The sequence below is a fragment of the Silene latifolia genome, chromosome 2 (genome assembly GCF_048544455.1).
Source record: "Silene latifolia isolate original U9 population chromosome 2, ASM4854445v1, whole genome shotgun sequence".
NCBI lineage: Eukaryota > Viridiplantae > Streptophyta > Magnoliopsida > Caryophyllales > Caryophyllaceae > Silene > Silene latifolia.
In genome coordinates this window covers 177,568,095-177,589,004 of record NC_133527.1, presented here as the reverse complement: position 1 = coordinate 177,589,004, position 20,910 = coordinate 177,568,095, and the positions used below count along the sequence as shown (strand labels likewise).

Genomic DNA, 20,910 nt, shown 5'->3' with positions numbered 1-20,910 from the left:
TCTATCGAAAAGCTTTTTTATGCATTAAATGAGAAGAGATGAAAAAAGGTTGTTTAAGTTGGGTAATATGAGGGATGAAAGATTAAATGATCTGCAGATGTAGAGAGAGTTTTATTGCAAAAACCAAAAAAAGGATGTAAAGAGTTTAGGGGAGAAAAAAGAACAAGATGGGGAGATGAGGTGAGATGGAGTCATGAAGGAGTGAGGCGGCCTAAGTGTGAGCTTCTAGGTTAGGAATCTCCTAGATAAGTAATATTTTTTGTCCATATTTTAATCAGGGCTTATTTGGTTTGCTTGTGTTTTATATCTTCTGCATTTTTTGTTTTACCGTAGTGGACAATAATATCGTGTAGACCTGTCAAACGGGTCGGGTCTCGAGTCGGGCCTTACAGGTCGGGTTATAGGTGTCTTGGGTCAGATTAGGGTCAGAATACGGGTCAGATAAAAGTTTATGACGTATTTTATTTTACCATTTTCCAGCCGAAAAACATTTTTTAAAATTAAATTATATTTAATATTAATAGTAATATTATATTCATTATTTTAATAATTATTTTATTATTAAATGATATAAAATTGACGTTTAAATAAATTTTTTAATTAAAAATATAAAATAATATACTATATTTTATATTTATTATTTCGAATATAAAATAAAAATATTATTATTTTAATAATATTCTTCATTTATTTTTGAACCATCGGGTCGAACGGGTTGGGTCGATTTTCGACCTTAGAATAACAGGTCATTTCGGATTCAGGGTCATTTTGGGTCGCGGGTCAAGATTTACGGGTGTTTGACCCTAAAAAAATCGGGTCATATTTTTACAGGTCTAATATTGTCGTTTATTTTCATGTTCGTCCATGTTAAAATATATTCACCAAAATCGCATTTGTGGCTCCGGAGCCCACTGCCATTGACATTCCTCCCCTTCTTTGCATTTTCTGTGTTTACGGTATATATGTACATTATTTTCTTCATTTCATTAATTCTTCTAATATTTCTGATTTTAGTTTGAAAATAAAGTTCTTCTATATGTAAATGCAAGAGTTTCAAAACTATTTAAATTTTTCAAATGATAAATTTATTAGTACCTTATTTATTCAAGTTTTTAAATATTAAATCCCGTAAAATTCTATCCGCACGGGCATAATTATAAAATATATTATTATTATTATTATTATTATTATTATTATTATTATTATAAACATCATTTTGTGTTATTTTATTATTACATGAAATATACCCGTGCATATTTTTGCACGGGTCTAAAACTAGTTTTCTAAAAAAAATGGGCATATAGTCAAACAGAGCTGTATAATGATGGTGGTAAACATTATTAGTAGATTAATACAGAGTAACATATGTATATACACCATAATTGTGATAAATATAATAAATAAGCAATTGGTTCGTAATAAATGTTAACATTTATCGTAAATATAAAAAATCACTTTTATTAGAAAGCAAACTCAATTAAAAGTGTTCAATTATATCAGTGCATTTGTTATAGTTGGAGTGAATGTAAATGACGATTTATTAGGCCGGTATTAAATTGTACATCATGTCAACTATGGGCGTTAAGACATACATAAAGCTAATATTTACATCTTCATAACTCTTGAGGCAGTTATGGTTTCCACCATCGTTCATGCCCCTTCTCCATATGACATCCTTGCTTTTAAATGAGTCATTTATTACTTTCATTATGCGCGACTTTGACTAGGTATTTGAGTTGGACTCGGCAAGACGAAATTTGCTCTTGAAAATTTCACAATAAAGTACATACACAATGAAGTTAATATAAATCATATAGCCAGTTAACTATTCCTATAATCAATTTTTTTAATAAAACTAATATAGATCTAATCGGATTTACAAGTAATACCTACTATCTATCCTAAACTCTAAAAAATTAAACATTTACTCCCTCCCTGGTCAATAGTTTACACTATCCCTTTTTGAGTGTTTCAGTCAATAGTTCACGTTTCTGTTTTAGGTATGTTTTATACTCTCTACTTTATCTTTTAAAAATATAAAATCAATTCCCCTCTCTTTGTACCTTGGTGTTTATGTATATATTTCCTCCGTCCGGATCAATAGTTATCTATTACTTTTGGCACAAAGATTAAGGAAATAAATATGAGTGAATTTGGACCACATGCACATGAGCCACAAAAGGTTGCCAAAAATGGAAATAGATAACTATTCAATGATACACCCAAAAATGAAAATAGATAACTATTGCACCGGGACGGAGAGAGTATATGAAGCATATGTAAACATTTTATTGAGACAGATGGAGTATTTAGTTATTAGAGTAGTTAGTTATTCTCTAAGATATAAAGATACATCTATATAATAGACATGCAACTTTAATGACTCATATCTTCATAGATGTACACGGGGATAATGATGGGTTCTCAGATACAAAAATATATTTCGTGTTTAACCGGAGACAATATCCATTGAGGTCATGCTACGCCATGACGATAAATAGAGGCAAGGGGCAGTCACTTAATCATGTTGAAATTTATATGAATTTAGATTTTAGTCATGGTTAGCTTTAAGTAACAACGTAAAAAAACAACATCACCAAGGGATGAATGCTCTACATTGATGATAGGGAACAAGTATACCAATGCCACACGAAAGATATTGTTTACATGAAGTTCATAGGAAATAATCAGTCTTAATTGTAAATTATGAAAACAAATTCTATTGGTTAAAGATATAACAAATTCTCCAAACATGCTACATATATGATCGAGATACCTGTTGTTTTGCGTACCCTCATTCAGCTTTTACACCGTCTTATTCTTACAGAGTCGAATATATGGGTAGATATTGTAGGTTAATCTAATTTCCGAAGTACATAAAGGTTAGCTTCAATTATCACATGTTTATTTTGGTAGAATTAAACCACATTTGGCAATACCGTCTTATGTTAACTAAAAACTTATGGTACCTACAACAATAAAAATAAGTAACTACATAATTGAATAATACAACTGTCTCTTTGAATGTTATACAACTGATATAATTAATACCAAATAGAGTAACTTTTACGTTACAGGGACTGAAGATCTAGCAGTAATCAACTAAATCAACCAGAAGTTTTATGCGTTCCAATTTTTAACATATTTGGACTTTTTTTTTTATATTTAGTTTAGTTGACTTCTGCTACCAAACATGACAATGTAAACTAACGTTTACAATATGTTGTTCAACAAATTCTTGGAACATTCTGCATGCACATTGTTAAAGATAATCCTAATTGGAGCCCCGTGCATCGCACGGGCTTTCCAACTAGCATATATCATTCATGAGTTAAGTCGAACCGATTCAGGTCGGGTTCTAGTAGAAACTAATAAGCCCTGCAATAAGTCATCAATTTAGCCTCAACTCGTTTTCGATTCTCCTAGTTTCCGCTTTCTATCGGATCAGCTTTCGAGAAGATCGGGTCGAGAAGGTCATATAACCTCGTTGAAAAACCGAAGAAAAAAACGGACACACCTCCAAAAAAAAGAAAAAAACAAAGGTAGTTGAGTGACTAACAGAAAACAGGATCAGGATGGCAATGAGCGCCACACCTTCAACACTATCACCACCCCAACACCAACAACACCACCGCCTTCTTCTATCTCCTTCACCGTCATCGCTCTCGCCACCGTCTTCCACCTCATTCACCTCACGTGCCACACACTCTCTCTCTTCAACCACTATCCGTTATCCCCTCAGCGCCGCAAAGCCGAAACGAGGCCACTCAACTACCGTATACGGGTCACTGCACGCACTCATTTTCGACTGCGATGGCGTTATTTTAGAATCCGAGGATTTACACCGTCAAGCTTACAATGACGCCTTTGCTTTCTTCAATGTGCGCTGTCCTGCTGATGTTGACGGGTCGCTTAATTGGGACGTTGAGTTTTATGATGTTCTTCAGAATCGTATTGGTGGTGGCAAACCTAAAATGCGTTGGTACTCTTTCCGTCTCAATTATTTATTTACCTTTACGCCTTTTTGAATGTCTATATTTAAAAGGACCGTCATTATTTATAGAAAATTAAGGCGAGATTTATCTAATGAAATACTTCCTCCGTACCAGTCATTTGTTTACCTATTAGTACATTTTTCGGCGTCTTATTCATTTGTTTACCTTTCGATATTAGGAATGCTTCTAATCGGTAATTTGAGTATAGACGTAAATGTATAACCAGAAACCCAGCATTTGATAGAATAGGCTGATGGATATGTTTATAGTATATTTGACTGATTCACTAAAAATGGATTGCAAGGTACTTCAAGGAGAATGGATGGCCAACTTCAACTGTATTTGAGACGCCTCCCGAAAATGATGCTGACCGGGCTAAGCTGATCGACACCCTACAGGTTCTCTTACTATCCCGATCCCTGTTTGTTAGGCTTGTTATTTTGCGGTCCTTGCATTAGTTCTGCTGGTAATGTATTTGGCATAATACGTCATGATGAGATTGTACTGCATTAATCGCACTTATAGTTCTGCAGGACTGGAAAACCGAAAGGTACCAGGAAATTATCAAGTCTGGTTCTGTAAGTCTGTTTCTATTCTCATTCTTTTTCCAAGACTATTTCAACACCGGCAAATCCAAAGTGTAATTGTGAACTCTTGAATTCATCAGGTGCAACCAAGACCTGGGGTTTTGCAATTGATGGATGAAGCAAAGGCTGCAGTAAGTTGAACTGCTAATTTATAAGTCTCAGTCATCCATTCAAGATATTATTCATTTGCTGCTCCGTCATTGAGTTGTATAGTTGTATTTACAACTTAAATATAGACAAATACGATTAATTGGAAGTTTTTCTCTTTGACAAATCTTGTCAATGTACAAGTAATGAACTTAAAATCTTCACATTCGCAGGGAAAAAAGCTAGCTGTTTGCTCGGCTGCAACCAAAAGTTCAGTTATACTCACTCTCGAGAGTCTGATTGGATTGGTAATGCCCGTTCTTTAACTACAGAATAGTTATAGACTTTTAGGTTCCAACCTGATGGCTCCTATCTTGACACATGTTTTCTTTTTGTACAGGATCGTTTCCATGGGCTTGATTGCTTTCTTGCAGGTTTGTCAACAATGTCCTTATGAGTTTTTGTTTGTAGTCTGTCTTAACTCTTTGCCGTCTGTATATGCAACATCTTTGCTCTTAGTTATTCATCTTTCTGCGCTCATGTTGTAGGAGATGACGTCAAAGAAAAGAAACCTGATCCGTCAATATACATCACAGCTGCTCAGGTAGATCTTGATTCAAATGAAGGGACTTATAATCTTATATTACATGTCTCATTCTTAATTCAGAATTCCACATAATTAACACTGTAATTTTCCAAATGATGCAGAGGCTAGGGGTGTCGGAGAAAGACTGTCTGGTGGTGGAAGATAGTATCATCGGTCTACAGGTACGCTTCATTTTATTATAACGCCAACACAGTCCACCCTGAGCTTTGAGGTTTCTTAATCAAACCCCTTTCTTTGGCCACCATGTAGTTCAGACTTCTGAATTCAAATGTAACCGTTGGGCTCTTCAGTGTTTTCAACTGAACACCATGAGCTCACTGTCTTCTGATTATTACCACCACATGCAATGTTACTCAAACACAGGTCGAAATATTAGTCATAGGCTTGTGTCGAAGTATCACTCAGCTATTGTACTGAACCCTCGTACTTTGTCTTCGAATGAAGTGTCTAAATGTCGTATCCATGCCCAAAGGCTGAGTGTCGAATATGGTAGACAAGTTTATGAACTGTCTGATAACGTAGACCACCTGCACACAGAATCTTGATGCATATTTACATCTCATTTTGTTAGACAAATAAACCTGTTTTTCCTATACAGGCTGCGACAAAAGCTGGAATGTCTTGTGTGGTGACGTACACACCTTCCACTTCAAATCAGGTTAATTACATTCCATACGCGGTTGCCTTTGCAACAAATTGAAACCATAATGGGCTCATATGATAGAATTGCTAACCCAAATTTCTAATTTATCTATAGGACTTTTCTGAAGCAATTGCAATTTACCCCGACTTAAGTTCCATAAGGTATGATATACGCGTATGCAAATTATCTTTCTTCGAATGTGTTGTGTTTTAAACCACACCTTTTCTGACGTGACCAAATTATGTTTGTTTACACACCACTCATTGGCGCTTCATGTTCTTATAATACAGATTGAGTGATTTGGAAATGGTGCTGGAAAATGTTGTTGCTGCTGGTTAGCTGCAGCTAAAGTGAGAGTAGCAGATGTACATACATTGTCGGCCTTGTCGATTTGTTCTACACAATTCTGTTATGCCCTGTAGATTTATTGTTGTATCAGACACCAATTCATTTTGACGCAACTCCCGGGTCTTCCTCCATACTGGGTTCAGTTGTGTACAATATATACTCACAATCAGAATTTATAATACGGAGTAGTACATTGCATACCGTTATTTGATCAACACGGTCAGTTGGAATGATATGGCTGATAAGCTATGTTCCTTCGAGTTTTCAGCTCCTAGGTGGGCTAGGTCATACCCTTGTGTCCAGTTGTCCATAACTATTCAGGATATAGGTATGAAATCTGTGCATGATCCTTTTTATGGAGCTATGACGCTTATCTAATAGAAATGAAGAAGATGCAAGAAATAGTGTCCCAAGCAGGGCATGTAGTCTAGGAACGCACAGTGGCTTGTTCTTCTCATAACACGCGCATGACGCGCATAAATACATGCCCTAATCTTTCACAATAACTTGTGCTCGTGCCATAGCATTATGCACCTCTTTCGACATTCCAGCACACAGTGGCATCCCATATTTTTCAAAGTTTCAAACATTAACATTTGGGTATCCGATATGTAGGAAGGTTTTATTATTCAACTTGAGCACGAGGTAAAGCGTAAACATCAAGCCTCAAGGGAACAACTAATTTGAATCCCAAATTAAAACTACTAAAGTGCGTAAACATCCTATAATTTTCTTTTGGTAAAATGGTCGAACGATTCATTTAAGTAGACGAAATGGGCAAATGGAAAATATTCATTTATAGAATTATAGATTTATCGTCGCAAAATCTCTCATCTATAAAGGTCATTAATTCGTTTAGTGATTGCCTACTGGATGCATAGAATAACATACCTGTGGCTGTCACCACCATGTTGAACAGCTTATGTTCTTTAGGTTATACAAAGGTGAAAAGTCAGAATTTAAACAACAGGGGTGGTGGCGCAGTTGGCTAGCGCGTAGGTCTCATAGCTTCTGAGTAATCCTGAGGTCGAGAGTTCGAGCCTCTCTCACCCCATTTTTTTTCTCTTTCTTTGGGATTCAAGCTACAGTACTACAGTATTTTTTTTTGACATTTTTTTTAAATGCTATCACCATAAAGTTTAGGATAACAGAGACATCATACTTTTCTATTTTTGATGATTTGGATTAAATTTTATATCCATTTTGGATAGCCGAATTTCATGCAAAATAACCACCTCGTCTTCATAAAGTTAATTTGACGGTATAATTAACTACCCATTTATGTAAATTTCCATTTAGGATTTGATCTGGATGTCTGAGGATTAAGTAATTTAAGTTTGGGTACCTTAGGTTTTATAAAGGAATTTTCACTTTGGGTGCCTCAAATTTGATGAGTTCCATTTAGGGTGTCGAAGGTTTTTCTTTTGTTTTATTTTAGATAGATACCTTTTGATTCAAAATTCACTTGTCTTTTTTATGATATTAATATGAAAAACTAATTAAATTTAGCTAATTAAAAAATATGATTTTTTTAAAACTAAAAAAGATTCATGTTTTTAGTTTGCTAGATATTTAATCAATATTCTTAATTTTAAATCAAATCGCTATTTTTTTTATTTTTTAAAAAGAAAATTGATAAGTTTCATAAAATTCTAAATAAGTTAAATGATTTCAAAATAAATTAAACATATAAGTGCAACGTGATCCGGACTTATTGTAAATGGGTAACCCAATATTCATGTAAAATCTATTGTATTTAAATATCAGTTTAAAATATCAAAAAAAATATATAACAAAGTAAGAATTACATTTTTATTTTGAAATTAAAATTTAGTAGAATATTCAACACATTATAATCTTAATTTTCAAAACCACAAAAATTATAAAAAACTACTAAGTTACAAAAATGTATTTACTTTGTCAATATTTAAATTTATTTATTTAGTAGTAACATATTTTTAGTTACAATTACAACTACAACTACCCTAAGAATCTAAGTTTGTTTGTTTATTTATTTATTTTATTCGCAAATAATTTTCTGTTATAATAAGGGATACTAAATATAAATATCAAGTGACTTATAAAATGATGTTTATCATGTTTTTAAAAAATAACTAATATCTTTTTTTATTAATATGATGGAAATGAAAATTATTTTTAATTAAAATTACTCAAAGTGATAGCATAAATAAACTTGGACACTCTAAATGGAACTAACAAAAGCTTAGTTACCCAAGCTGCAAATACAATCAATCTTGCTCGAATTGAAACACAAAAACTCCAGAGAGACGGCCTCTCAATAGCGTTATTAAGAATGGGGTGAGGGACCTACTGGATTTCTTTTTTTCCTATTATGTCTCCCACTAAATTAGTGGGAGACGGTCTCTCATGAGACCTACTGAAATTGGAATTACTTAAGCCTTAGGCACCCAAATTGGTATTTACCCAAATCTCAGGTACCCAAATTAGAAATTTTCCTTACATTTATTTATTGAACTTTCTTATTCTTTGTGCAAAAAATATAACAAAGTGTTAATAACAAAAGGAAGATAATTGAATGACGTGATTATTATTATTGAGTCGGTTACATTATATAGTAGACCGTCTTAGAAGATAATCCAAGAATATTCCTAATATTCTATAGGATATTATTATGATACAACACATAATAATATCTTCCCTAATATCTTATACTATATAATATATCTAATACACCCCCTCAGTCAAAGCGGTAGTTAAACGGACACTTTGACTGGACTAAAAAAAATAGTTGATGATGCCACGTAAAGGAGCCGAGTTGATCGTTGTTGACGCTTTAACCGGATGTAGTGCCCTTGCCTTTCTCGGAGAACGTGCCACTGGAAGAGCCACACATAAATAATACAAATAAAACTAAATGTGCACGAGAGTCGAAACAATCGGAGACACAAAACTAAAATGTCAAGGTGCACGAGGGCCGAAGCAAATTCGTGAAACACCGACTAATAAATGAACGAAACAACTGGTGCACGAGGACCGAGACAAACTCGTGAAACACTGTAACTATGAGGGTCGAAGCAAACTCAATAGGACAAACAAAATAAAAACAATTACTAAACCCAAGAAAGCATACGTCAAATGTGTATAAAGTAAACGACGTCGAAGTCATACCACCCGACCCGTTAGGCAGGGGTGGTTGTTGGGCGAACCCGAGGCGGATGTGAAGAAGCCGGATGGACATGGCGGTGTTTTAGATTAGGCATCATAGCGAAATGGGATGACGGTGGCGGTTGCTGAAGCAACATGGCACATAGGGTTGTTTTAGCAACCATAGATAATGACAAGTATGAGGGCGGCGCGGCGTGGACGGAATCAACCGAGTGATTATACGACGGCACAACAACAACAATAATGAGGAAAGGACCACATGAGGGTAGAGATTTATTTATGGTTTCCTAAAATAATAATCTAGGCATAGGAATGAGGGACAGTGGTAGGCTAAAGGCTACGGTGGTAGGGCGATATGGGTTATGGTCTGGTGGAGTATCAAAGGGCAGCAGAGAGAAGGAGTTGTGGTCTGGTTGTGGGGCACAGGATGGGCTCGGTCAGGGAGCGGCGGATATGATGGAAGGTCAGAGACGAAGATTGGCAAGTGGTTGGATTTAATATGAGGGATTGTTGGCAGTTTTTTTGTTGGCTGACAGGGACGAAGGGTATTTAGGGTAAATGGTATTTGGCAGGGATACTGGGAATTTGGGGTGGGGTGGGGTGGGGTGGGGTGGATGGGGTTTATATTTGCTCAGAATTATTTTATTGATGAAAAAAAAACGAACGAAAGCGGTATGTGTAAAAGTTAGGAACGAGATACTCGTCGGAGATGGTATAAGACGACCATCTCCGGCCGGCGGAGTAAACACAATTTTGTAGCAAGCGGAAGAGTTTTTGAGAAGATCAATGTTAGGCTGATACCATGTTAAAAAAAAAAGTATTATGCATAGTACTATACTTATCAAGAAGTATTCCCCGTCATTTATGTTTTTATGATTGTAAATAATCTTCAGAATTTTTTTTTGCACTAAATAAGAGAAATATAGTTATGCAAGATGTTATTTGATTGTCTTTATGAGTACAATAAAAATATCAAACTTCCATAATATATAGTGGCGTATTTGGAGTTGTAATATGTGCATCGACCTGTGGGAAAAAAAAAGAAATTGGGTTATTAGTAGGTGAATAGGACGGGGAAGGGGATTATGTTGTTTTAAAATCAAACAACCCAGATCGTGTCGTGTTGGGTTCGTAGATGTATCAGCTCCAAGTAAATCATCAATCTCGCAACTCGAATCCAACCCAACTACAAAAAAACACGTCATTTGTCTTAGCCCTAATACACCCATTTCTACAGGGTGCTGTTATTCGGCGTCGACACATTATTAATAATCGTCTACAATTTTTAGGGAACTTCCAACTTCGTCCACTTCATAATTTTCCACTTAGCTTCTCTCTAACCTCATTCCACATGAACTTAACTTAGAAATTTCAAAAAAATATGGTTTTCTTCTTCAAAAAAAAAGACAGTTTTCAACATAACGTAATCAAACAATTCGTAACCACCAATTAACGTAAATAAAGCAATTGTTTCGTTTTGAGCCTTCGCAACCTCCAACTGAAACAGATTTCATCACAACGACATAGACAACATTCAAATTAGTAATGATGTTAGAGAGGTGTTTACAGACTTTAAATTACGTTTCGAATTATATTACGTAAAAAGAGAAAGGAAAGACGTGTATAATACACGTCAAAACCTAGGATTAGATGTGTACTATGCACGTCCAGACTTAGGTCGAGACGTGAATAGCACACGTTCCACCCTAGGCTTGGATATGTACTATTATCTGGACCTAGGTCTGGATGGGAACAATACACGTTCAAGACTTTTTTTCCTTTTGTTTTCTAATCTTAAATTCAATTAGTGTAATACGTTTACGTTTTGAACTTCGTATAGGTTACGTCTAGGATCTCGGGAGCAACGATGTCGATTACTCGGAACATTTTATAACGAACATAAGGTTCATTTCAACTAAATAAGGGTTAAATTAGGCATTGTAGACCACACTTTGACTCGGATTTGGTTTGAAAAGATAGGGCAACAAGATACAAGGTCGTAACATGTCTCTTCGTGCGGATTATTTTGCATGTCTCGAAAGTGAAAGACGTCCTATAAATATGGATGCGGACACATTAATGAGGGATAAATATAATACATCGTTCGGGTGGTGTAATTGTGAATTTAAGTTGAAAATTGTTACAATAAAATCCGAGACTCCGGAATGATTATTTTAAATGAGACTCGTCGAGTACATAATCTGATGATCATGCTTAGATGAAGTATAGCGATGGCGATGCCGATAGAGGTTACGCTAAGCTTGACGTCCTATAAATATGGATGCGGACACATTAACAAGAGCATTGTAATGGTCGAGCACTTTTGATTGGTAGCTACTTAGCTTAGGTTAATAGGGTTGAGTATGCGTTTGAAATTCCCTAATTATTTTTATATATCGTGTTTTGCTTCTAAGTTGAACTCATTTGTTGAGTAATGTTGATTAAGGGTAACTGGGGGTACAAAACAAAGGGGAGAGAAAGGGGTCGATGATAAAAAGCAAAAATTCCACATCAGCCGCCTACAAGGCAATTAACGAAAGTTATTGACGAAAAACAATAATAAGGTCACGGTTCTTAGTTAATTAAAAACATTATGGGTATCATTGATGTTTTTAAAAGTCCTAGATAATAGCAAAATAATTGTCTTATCTAGGCAAGTGGTGTAGTATTTGACCCGTTTTACTTTTAAAACAGATATATCCGTCTTAAGGGAGACTAAATATTAAGAGTATAGAGATAACATGGCGAAAGCTTAAAAACATAAGGGTCCCATATAGAAAAATCCAAACTAAATAAAAGAATATCAAATATTTCCTAAATAATCGAAATTTCTGACTGTATATTTGAATTTATTTTCATATATTATCTATATTTGATTAAATTGCATTCAACTTTTGTATTTTTTTTAACAAACATTGTTTATGTTTGCTTTAACAAGAATATATTATGATTTTTCCAATGTTTATCGTTTAGTTATATCCCTAGATCGTTTAATTGCATTGCAAGCAAAGCGATGATTAGCTAGGACATCTTTCTTTACGGTTGCCAAAAAAAAATATTTATATTTTAGATTCAAGCTTAAAAAAATCTTAGACACGAGTGCTTGTTAAGTTGTGGCTAAAAAAATATTTGTTACAATAAAAGATCGTGCTAAATACATTCTTGCCACGGATATGACATATTTATGGCAAGAACGAGCCAGAGTTGTAAGCTAATTCGTGGCGCAAGTGAATTGTGACCACGAAAAAAATTGTCCGGGCATAATTTTTTTCTAAGTTTGTGAATGAATTTTTTTTCGGTGGCTAACTAGCCGCGGATTATCAATTGTCATAGCATATTTCGTGACGCAAATGTCAATTTCTTGTAATGTAAATATATTTTTATTTGCTAAATAGAGTATATGATTAAAAAAAAGGTAAAAAATAAATCGCCACACTATATTACTATCTAATCGTTGGCATTATATATTGTCTACATTTTGCGACTATGGAGAAAGATTGTTGAAGAATTTGAGCGTACATGACAGAATATATTCAGGAAAATAAAATAAAATAAACAGAGTTAATTGATTGGAATAGTCCCAACTATGGCTGTCTTGATTATAGTAACCCAAACTATTCAATTACCTATAAAAACTCAAACCATTCCATCCATTTAAATTCAGTTGCTTGCTATCATCTTGTAAGCTTCATTATTTTCTTCTATGTTATGTTTTTTTTTTCTCTTCTCTTATAATCTTCTTCTCATTCCACTTTTTACTGCTTTTTTCATCTTTTTCTCCTCCCACTTTTTACTGCTTTTTTCCTCTTCCTCCCGTTCTTAACTGTTCTCCCTGTTTCTTCCTTTTCCTTTTTTAATCTCCTTTTTAATTCCTCAATTTCAATTGCTCCAAATTTATTTTTTCTTTTCTTCCTATCAATTTTTTTCTATGTTGTCCTCTTCATCTTCTACGTCCTCTTACATATATGTATGGAGTCGCAAGAAAGGTCTCCCCCGCCAGTGACCACCCCATATAACCAATATCCATATATATATTCACCACCCAACCGTATACTTAAACACATTACCACCTCTTTTATATTTAATTTATAATTTAATCCTTTACTTAATTTAGCTAATTTACTTGGTTGAAACTACACATCACTTTAGTAGTATAGTACACTACACTAGTTTAAACACCAGTACAAGTAAACTTTCTCTTCCTTACTTCATTCAATCATTCTTTTCGATCATTCATTCTCTCTTTCTCACTTTTCTACACTCAATTAATCAACTTAATTATTGCAACTTGGATCGATCTCCATTATCAAACCAATTCTTTTTTATTTGGATGGCGATAGGGGGCCACCCGATGGTACTGAATCCCGGCGCTGCCCGGTAGTACTGAATCTCGGAGCCACCATAATTAAAGAAAAAATAAAATAAAAAAATTATTAAAATAAAAAATTACATGTCATTTTTCATTTTTGCGCCAAAACTTTATGGGTAGTTATGTAATTTTATAATAAAACTCTAATTTAACTAATTTTTATCTATAATATTTTATACCAAAATAATTTATTTAGGGACGTACTTTTTCACATACGGATTTTACTCTTTCACATAAACCCTTGTCATATTTTCATTCCCTCACCCGATTAATTTGTTTCATCCCCTCCCTCATCTTGCATCACCACTTCCATTCACCATATTCGATCAGTCGCCGGCAAACCTTGCTCCGGCCGAACTCGACTTCCTTCCCCCTGGCCCGTACTTCCCCTCCCTCTACGTCACTCTCCTCGCCCACACCCCCCTGCTCCGACCCAGACCGACCACCCTATCGCCCATCCGACGACCCATACCCAACCCTCCCTTCCCCAGATTTGACTACCCCTCGTCCTTAACAACATCACAATTAATGAACAATTGTAAGTTGCAAGAGCAGTTTTCATTTTCCAGTTGGTTGTACTGCTCGGATCTTGATAGCCGGTAAATACACCGGCATGTCGGCACTTGTACTGTCTAACTCGTCGCCATCCTTAAATACCTCATTGCTGAAGTATTCTTCCTCTTCTCCACACCACCTATCACCTCTATACCAATACCTCTAATTAAAAATCAATCCTGATACCTAATTGAACATAAATAATAAACCAATTCAATCTAAAATTAAGTCTTGTGTAATTTAATTACAAAGTCGAACATTTGCTGAAGATTTGCTTGTTTGATCTAGTAATGAATAATTGAAGTATTTGGGCATAAAAATTGATTAGGTTTTGAGAAAAAATGGTAAGAGAGAATACATTTTTTTTTTATAAAGGGTAGTTTATGGAAATTTTATGGCAAAATGTATGTGAAAGAGTAAAACTCGTATGGGAAAAAGTAATTCCGTTTATTTAATATTAACATATATTACACAAAACAATCCACGGAAACAATTACGTTTCTTCTTCATTTTATGTTCTTCATCTACTTCATTTTTAGTCTAATGTGTTCTTCATCTATACGTCAACAAACGAGAAAACTTAATACAATCAATCAGTGAAGAAGATAACGATATTACGCGTGTTACTATGTTTTGAACCATTGAGTAGTAACCACTCCCTTTCCCACGAATCAAATAGCACTCAAATTCTTTTTTCAAATGTATATTAGTATCTTATGTTTATGCATTTGGCCGGGAAGATTGCAAAACACATCCCTCATTTACCATGCAAGCCAGTATATTGTTTGTTGCCATTCCTCTACTAAACGTGGCAAAAAGCGAGGAGATCATACTATTTTCTGATTTACAATTTCTGTTATAATTATACGGAGTAATTAATTATGCAATTTATAGTTCCTAAACTACCCCTTTTGATTAATTGGTTCAAAATTCAAATTTTAGGAGAGAAATTGGAAAAAATCAAGGTATTTTACTAAAGTGTTGATTTTCGCAGCACACATTTTACTCGACACGGTACATTTTTGACCGTTTTACCCTTCTCATTTGTCTCTCTCTTATTATACTACATTGAAGAAAAAAAATATCTGTCCCTTCGAATTCCTCCAACCACTGCCGCTCGTGGCCACCCACCACCCCCGCATGTTACCATCTGATCCCCTCTTTTTCTTCCCTAATCCTAATTTTACAAAAAACCTAAATTCCTTCATGCACAAACGCCCAAATTTCTAGCAGGCTAGTTAAGCAAACACACAATTACACCAAATTCATTTTAGTATTTTACAAGTTACTCCACTAATTAGTAGTTACTGATATTGATTGATTAATTGTTGTTTTTTTTTATTCAATGATGATTGAAATTGATTGAATTGATTGATGAAATGTTGTAGAAAGCGGCAGAGGATGTATGATTATAATTGAAGATTTAATCGATTAATTTGTACACAACTTGCATTTAGCAATTTAAATGAATGTTTTACAATCATGTTGTGTGTATAATTGAAGAAATTTAGCTGATTCAAGAGTTTTAATTATTTGGAAGATATAATTGTTGGGGTTATGGAGAAATGAGTTAGTGAGCTTTTTTTAGTGAAGGGTCCGTAAATGGAAAATTTAGTGTAAAAGTACTGCAATGAGTAAAATACGTATTGCAAAAATAAATTTCGTTTTACTATATTAATACTTGTGGACAAAATACCACTCGCGCCGCGTGCACCCGCGTGTTGTGGTTTTGAGGCGGCGGCACTTATCCCACGGAACCTTGGTTTGCCAAAGCATGTCATGGGCCGTTACCGATTTGTGAGGAATTGAAACCGGTGAAAGGTTGAATAAGCCTGCATTTGTGAAGTCGCTACCAATTTATTTTGGAAAAATTGGAAACCGTTCGAATACCTCGTGCCATGTCAAGACACAAAGTAATGACATGAACACTAAGAACTCGTTACCCTTAGCATTCCATGTCTAGAATGACTCTCGAGATGCCAATTGACACGGATGTCCAGAGATAGTTGGAGTAAGGGGTGAGGGTACATATTAGGAAGTTCTTTAATTCGAGCACCTAATCCCGCCCGCCTCGATAGCGGCCTCTACTAATGATTAGGGAAGTTGTTCATATTTGATATGTCGTCGATGTAATGCATGCAATGCAACAAACATGGATTAATCCTAGCATGTGAAATTAGACTATTTCGGTTAACACGTGTTTTAGCAAATAATTTGGTCGAAGTAAATGTTCGATTCAATACATGGGAATACCATACAATTAAATCATACATAATAATAATGAAAAAATGAATTACATGCGATTATAAGCTTTATTTGATCTACGTCAAAAGCACGCTCAAAGACGAGATTTTGAAGAAGAAAATAAGAGGAAAATAAATTAAAGTATAAAAATATGTATTAGAGGTGATAATACGAATAATAGTTGATTTAAACCGTAATTAGGAGCTACGTCAAAGCGAGAAAGAGTTCAGAGGCAAAAACCAACCCAGAAAAGGCGCAGCATCTGCTGCTTCCTCTAGAAGAGGCGCAGCACTTCATGCGCCTGTTCTCGAGTTGGGTTATGGCCGTGAAGTCAGAATCGCAACATTGTTATTGTTCGTTGGTAGATTTAAGATGGATTATCTATATTAGACTCGAATTGAAGTGTTTTAACCGATCATATGTATCTGGGCAAGTTATAAAACGAATTAAAACGAGAAATTAAAGCGGTTTGCATGATTATGATTATACGATGAACTCGTGTCGGAAATACAAAAAAAAACGAAACTTGAGGTTAGATTAAGATGAAACTAGACAAATAAGATTCAGAAGAAAACTTATGTACCAAATTGGGACTCCCAGAACCTCGACATGAACAAGTCGAAACCCCGACGAATCGATTCGAATTAAAACGACGAAAACCCGCAAGTATTGAATTACTCGGGATTAAGGACAAATTAAGCATTGTAATTAAACAGGATTTGTTAAAATATGATTTATATACTGAAATGACATAAGAGAATGAAGGAAAATGAAAGAATAAGAAAAGGAGGAAATTTGCAGGAAGTCGAGGAAGAAGAAGAAGAGTAAGAGCAGCAAGCAACCTCTGGAAGAGGCGCAACAAGGCTACGATCATTCCTGAAGGCGCAGCTCGTGCTGCGTTTCTTCTCGACGTCTGACCTCTGCTGTTTCGTAAAACGGTTTTAAAAGGTGGATTTTAAATCGGTTTTCGAACGTGCTCTTGATATAGATTTAAATTAATTAATACGAAATAAAAGTACAATAATAAAATGGGATTTACACTCTCAGACTTACATGTTTGACGAAACGAGATTGACTAAAGTTAACGTTTAGTGATTGCTCGACTCGAATATGCGTGGAAAGTGCCCTCGTTAGAGGATTTAATAGATTGATTAGGTTTATTAAAGATGGAGTTGGTCAAATTAGTCGGTCTATGCAACGTGACTGGGACTCAGAATGATCTGAGCTTAAGTGGTCAATTGATCAAGCACGTAGGCATCGAAAGGCAATGCGAAAAGAGGGTTGGAGAAGAGGCTCAACAACTACTGCGATTCTTCGAAGAGGCGCAGCATTTGCTGCGTCATTTCCCCAGAGGTTTCCTCCTTGGCAAGAAAGATTTCCGCGTTTTATTATGGAATTTCGGCAGATTTACACTTTCTTATTCTATGAAACACAATATTACGGTATATATTTACTTAAAATATTAATTTTAATTAGGAATAAATATCTAGAGAATTCTAGAACATTCCAGTATATTCCGACTCGGCATTTAAACGGTTTTTTAGAAAATGAAGCGGTTTTTGACCCGAACTCCAAATGAACTCTAATTACTGTCAAAACGACCGTATCGGTGCGTAGATGACGACCCAGGGGTTGACTTGAGTGTTTGAGCTATCACTTGATGACGAACTTACGGACTGTCATAAATCGTTTCGCGTATCAGAAATGCGGCCCAATCATCGCTGGGTGGTTGGCGGGAGGTGTAGAAATGAGGTATCTACAATACTAGACTTGGCAAACAGATCAGGTCGTGTCGTGTTCGTGTCAATATTAAATGGGTCACCACTACCCCAACCCTAACCCTACCCAATTAAATAAACAGGTCATTTGACTCGACCCTAACCCGACCCATTTATATTTTCTATAACCCAACCCGACCTATTTAACCCATTTATCTTTAAGAAGATCATTTTTAACCCATTTAACCCAATAAACTAATACAACAAACTACAATTTGTAATCCTAATATTCCAAACATGATGAATGAAAATGTTAATTGTTAAGTTGTTTTGTTGAATTATTTTTTCAAGCGAAATATATTATGGCAATTTTAAATAAATGGGTTATTCGTGTCGGGTTCGTGTCAAAAGAAATCAAACCTAACCCGACCCATTTAAGTTTCGTGTCGTGTCGTGTCGTGTCAACCCAATTACTTAAATGGGTGAAAATGTCTTTACCCTAACCCGCTAACTTCGTGTCGGGTTCATATCGTGTTTTTGGGTCGTGTCAATGATTGCCGCCTCTAATTAATACCCCCGGTAGTGCTCAATTTGAGTATCACCCGGTGGCGCTATCCCATTTTCCTTTTTATTTATTTAGAGTTGGATAGCCGGGTCTAGAGAGTAGCCAGTCAACCCATTTGGTGGCTTAAAACATGGACACCCCTTCCCTTTTATAAGTAGTACTACGTCGCATCTAAAATGTTTAAAAAAATCACAAAATATAAAACAAGATGATAAAGGGAATGAAGATGATGAAATGGGGTTGTTATTGATGCGTGTATTCTATATAAGGTTTTTACCTCATTTTTACACGCATTTCTGTACTTTTTATGTAGCATCTAGCTACAAATACCCCCGAATATTCTACTTTGGTTCGTTTTATGTAATTTGCAGGAATTAACCAAAGAAGAGCTAAATCGAGACTTAATTCGTCCCATTTGCATGCATTTATGGAGAACGAGGAGCCGGAGCTTGGAAATCTAACATTTGGAAGACGCGTGAGCTGGATTCGGGAAGTATTTCAAGGTTTAACGTGCTTAAACAGCTCGATCGAGTGATTTCTTGCTCGATCGAATGCTCCAAGTTGCTCGATCGAGCAGTCCAAGTTTATACAAGATAAGACATTGCGAGAAGTACTCGATCGAGTGGTTTAATTCCACTCGATCGAGAGGTTTTGTGCTCAGTTGCTCGATTGAGTGGTTTAATTCCACTCGATCGAGTGGTTTGTCCTGCTATTGTTTATTTTCCGCCTAATTTCGTATGGGCTTTTGTAATTAGTCTATAGATTAGGTTTAGAGTGGATTTTTTGTATAAGACTAGAGGAGTGAACAACGTAACTCCTCCCTCTCTCTCTCTCTCTCTCTCTCTCTCTCTCTCTCTCTCTCTCTCTCCTTCTCTTCGACACTCTTAGTTCTCTCATACATTTTTACTCTGTACTTTTCTACTCGGAATTGGATTACGATTGGTACTATCATTCTTCTTTTATCTTTTAATTATAATTACTATTGCTATTGTGTTGTTGTTTTCTCCTATTATTTCATCTCTACCTTATTCGATCTTTATTAATTCGCTTTAATGTTTAGTGTTAATTATTTATACGTTGTTTTTGTTAATTCGATGATGAGGCGTAGCTAATTCCTTTAATATGTTAGGATTAGGGAAACCGTGGTAGAAACATGTTAGGATCGACATGATTAGGTTAGCTTTGCGACAAGAATTGTATTAAGCAATATAATTATGATTAGGTTGAATGAATGCATGTAGGAGACCGATTTATTTAGTTACCTCCGACCTGGATCGAAAGATTGGAAGGGAAGGCTTGCTTAATTACAATAGGTGACACCTAATTAGGGCGAAAGCTAAGTTAGGAAGACCCTAGGGCGATTAGAGACCGAAAGGGTATAATCGTAGGTTTAAGGACCGAAAGGTGACGACCTCGCTCTTCTTATCAATAATTTAATCGACTCAGTTGATCCGATAGTGTAACTGCCACGGTAGACCGATTCCTAGCATATTTCCCCCTTTAATCTGATTTACCCTTGTTTTTCTTCCTTATTTTATCTACTTTATTTCTCTTCCTTACTCTCATTAGTTTAGAATCAATCATTTAAAACCCCCCATTTTGGTTACCGAGACGAACTTAGACAAAGCTGACATCTTCCCATCTCCCTGTGGAGATCGACCCGACTTCCCTAGCTATATTAGTTAGAGCCAGTTGGTATTTTTGACAGGTATACGACTGAGGTGTCAAATTTTGGCGCCGTTGCCGGGTGGCGCAATTTTGTGCTTTATTTATGTTTGTTTCTCGTCTCAAGGAATTTATTCCTTGAGGCTGATCTCATTTCTGCAAAGTTTGATTAGTTTTGCAGGTAATTCGTTGCTCTGTAAGTCTATCTGCCAGAATGTCTAAATTACAGGTTTGTTCGATTACTGAGCATATAGAGCCATGTGGTAGATGTGGCATGGAAGGGCATGACCCTATTGGGTGCATGGAAAGTGTAGAGCGCATTCTTGCTTATCAGAAGTACAAGCAAGGAGTTCCTTTTTCTCAGCTGTATGAAGAAATAA

The 20,910-nt window shown here is 35.5% G+C and overlaps 1 protein-coding gene and 1 non-coding gene across 2 annotated transcripts; both read left to right on the top strand.

The window, feature by feature from the left end:
* Nucleotides 1-3,456: 3,456 nt before the first annotated feature.
* LOC141643465 (haloacid dehalogenase-like hydrolase domain-containing protein At4g39970) lies at nt 3,457-6,482 on the top strand. Its single transcript, XM_074452637.1, has 11 exons — nt 3,457-3,982; nt 4,300-4,393; nt 4,529-4,573; nt 4,663-4,713; nt 4,903-4,977; nt 5,070-5,103; nt 5,218-5,273; nt 5,378-5,437; nt 5,875-5,934; nt 6,034-6,080; nt 6,210-6,482. Exons 1-11 carry the CDS (start codon nt 3,576-3,578, stop codon nt 6,256-6,258), a joined length of 978 nt encoding a protein of 325 aa, XP_074308738.1. The 5' UTR covers nt 3,457-3,575; the 3' UTR covers nt 6,259-6,482.
* Nucleotides 6,483-7,236: 754 nt separating this feature from the next.
* Nucleotides 7,237-7,321, top strand: TRNAM-CAU (transfer RNA methionine (anticodon CAU)). The gene is given in 2 exon segments: nt 7,237-7,274; nt 7,286-7,321. It is a non-coding gene; the product is annotated as a tRNA-Met (tRNA).
* Nucleotides 7,322-20,910: the final 13,589 nt, after the last annotated feature.

Excerpts from the sequence above, each read along its gene's own strand:
- LOC141643465 (XM_074452637.1), top strand. The coding sequence starts at position 3,576 with ATGGCAATGAGCGCCACACCTTCAACACTATCACCACCCCAACACCAA. Across the intron at positions 5,438-5,874 it reads ATAGTATCATCGGTCTACAG|GCTGCGACAAAAGCTGGAAT; the intron begins GTACGCTTCATT and ends TTTCCTATACAG. Across the intron at positions 6,081-6,209 it reads CCCGACTTAAGTTCCATAAG|ATTGAGTGATTTGGAAATGG; the intron begins GTATGATATACG and ends CTTATAATACAG.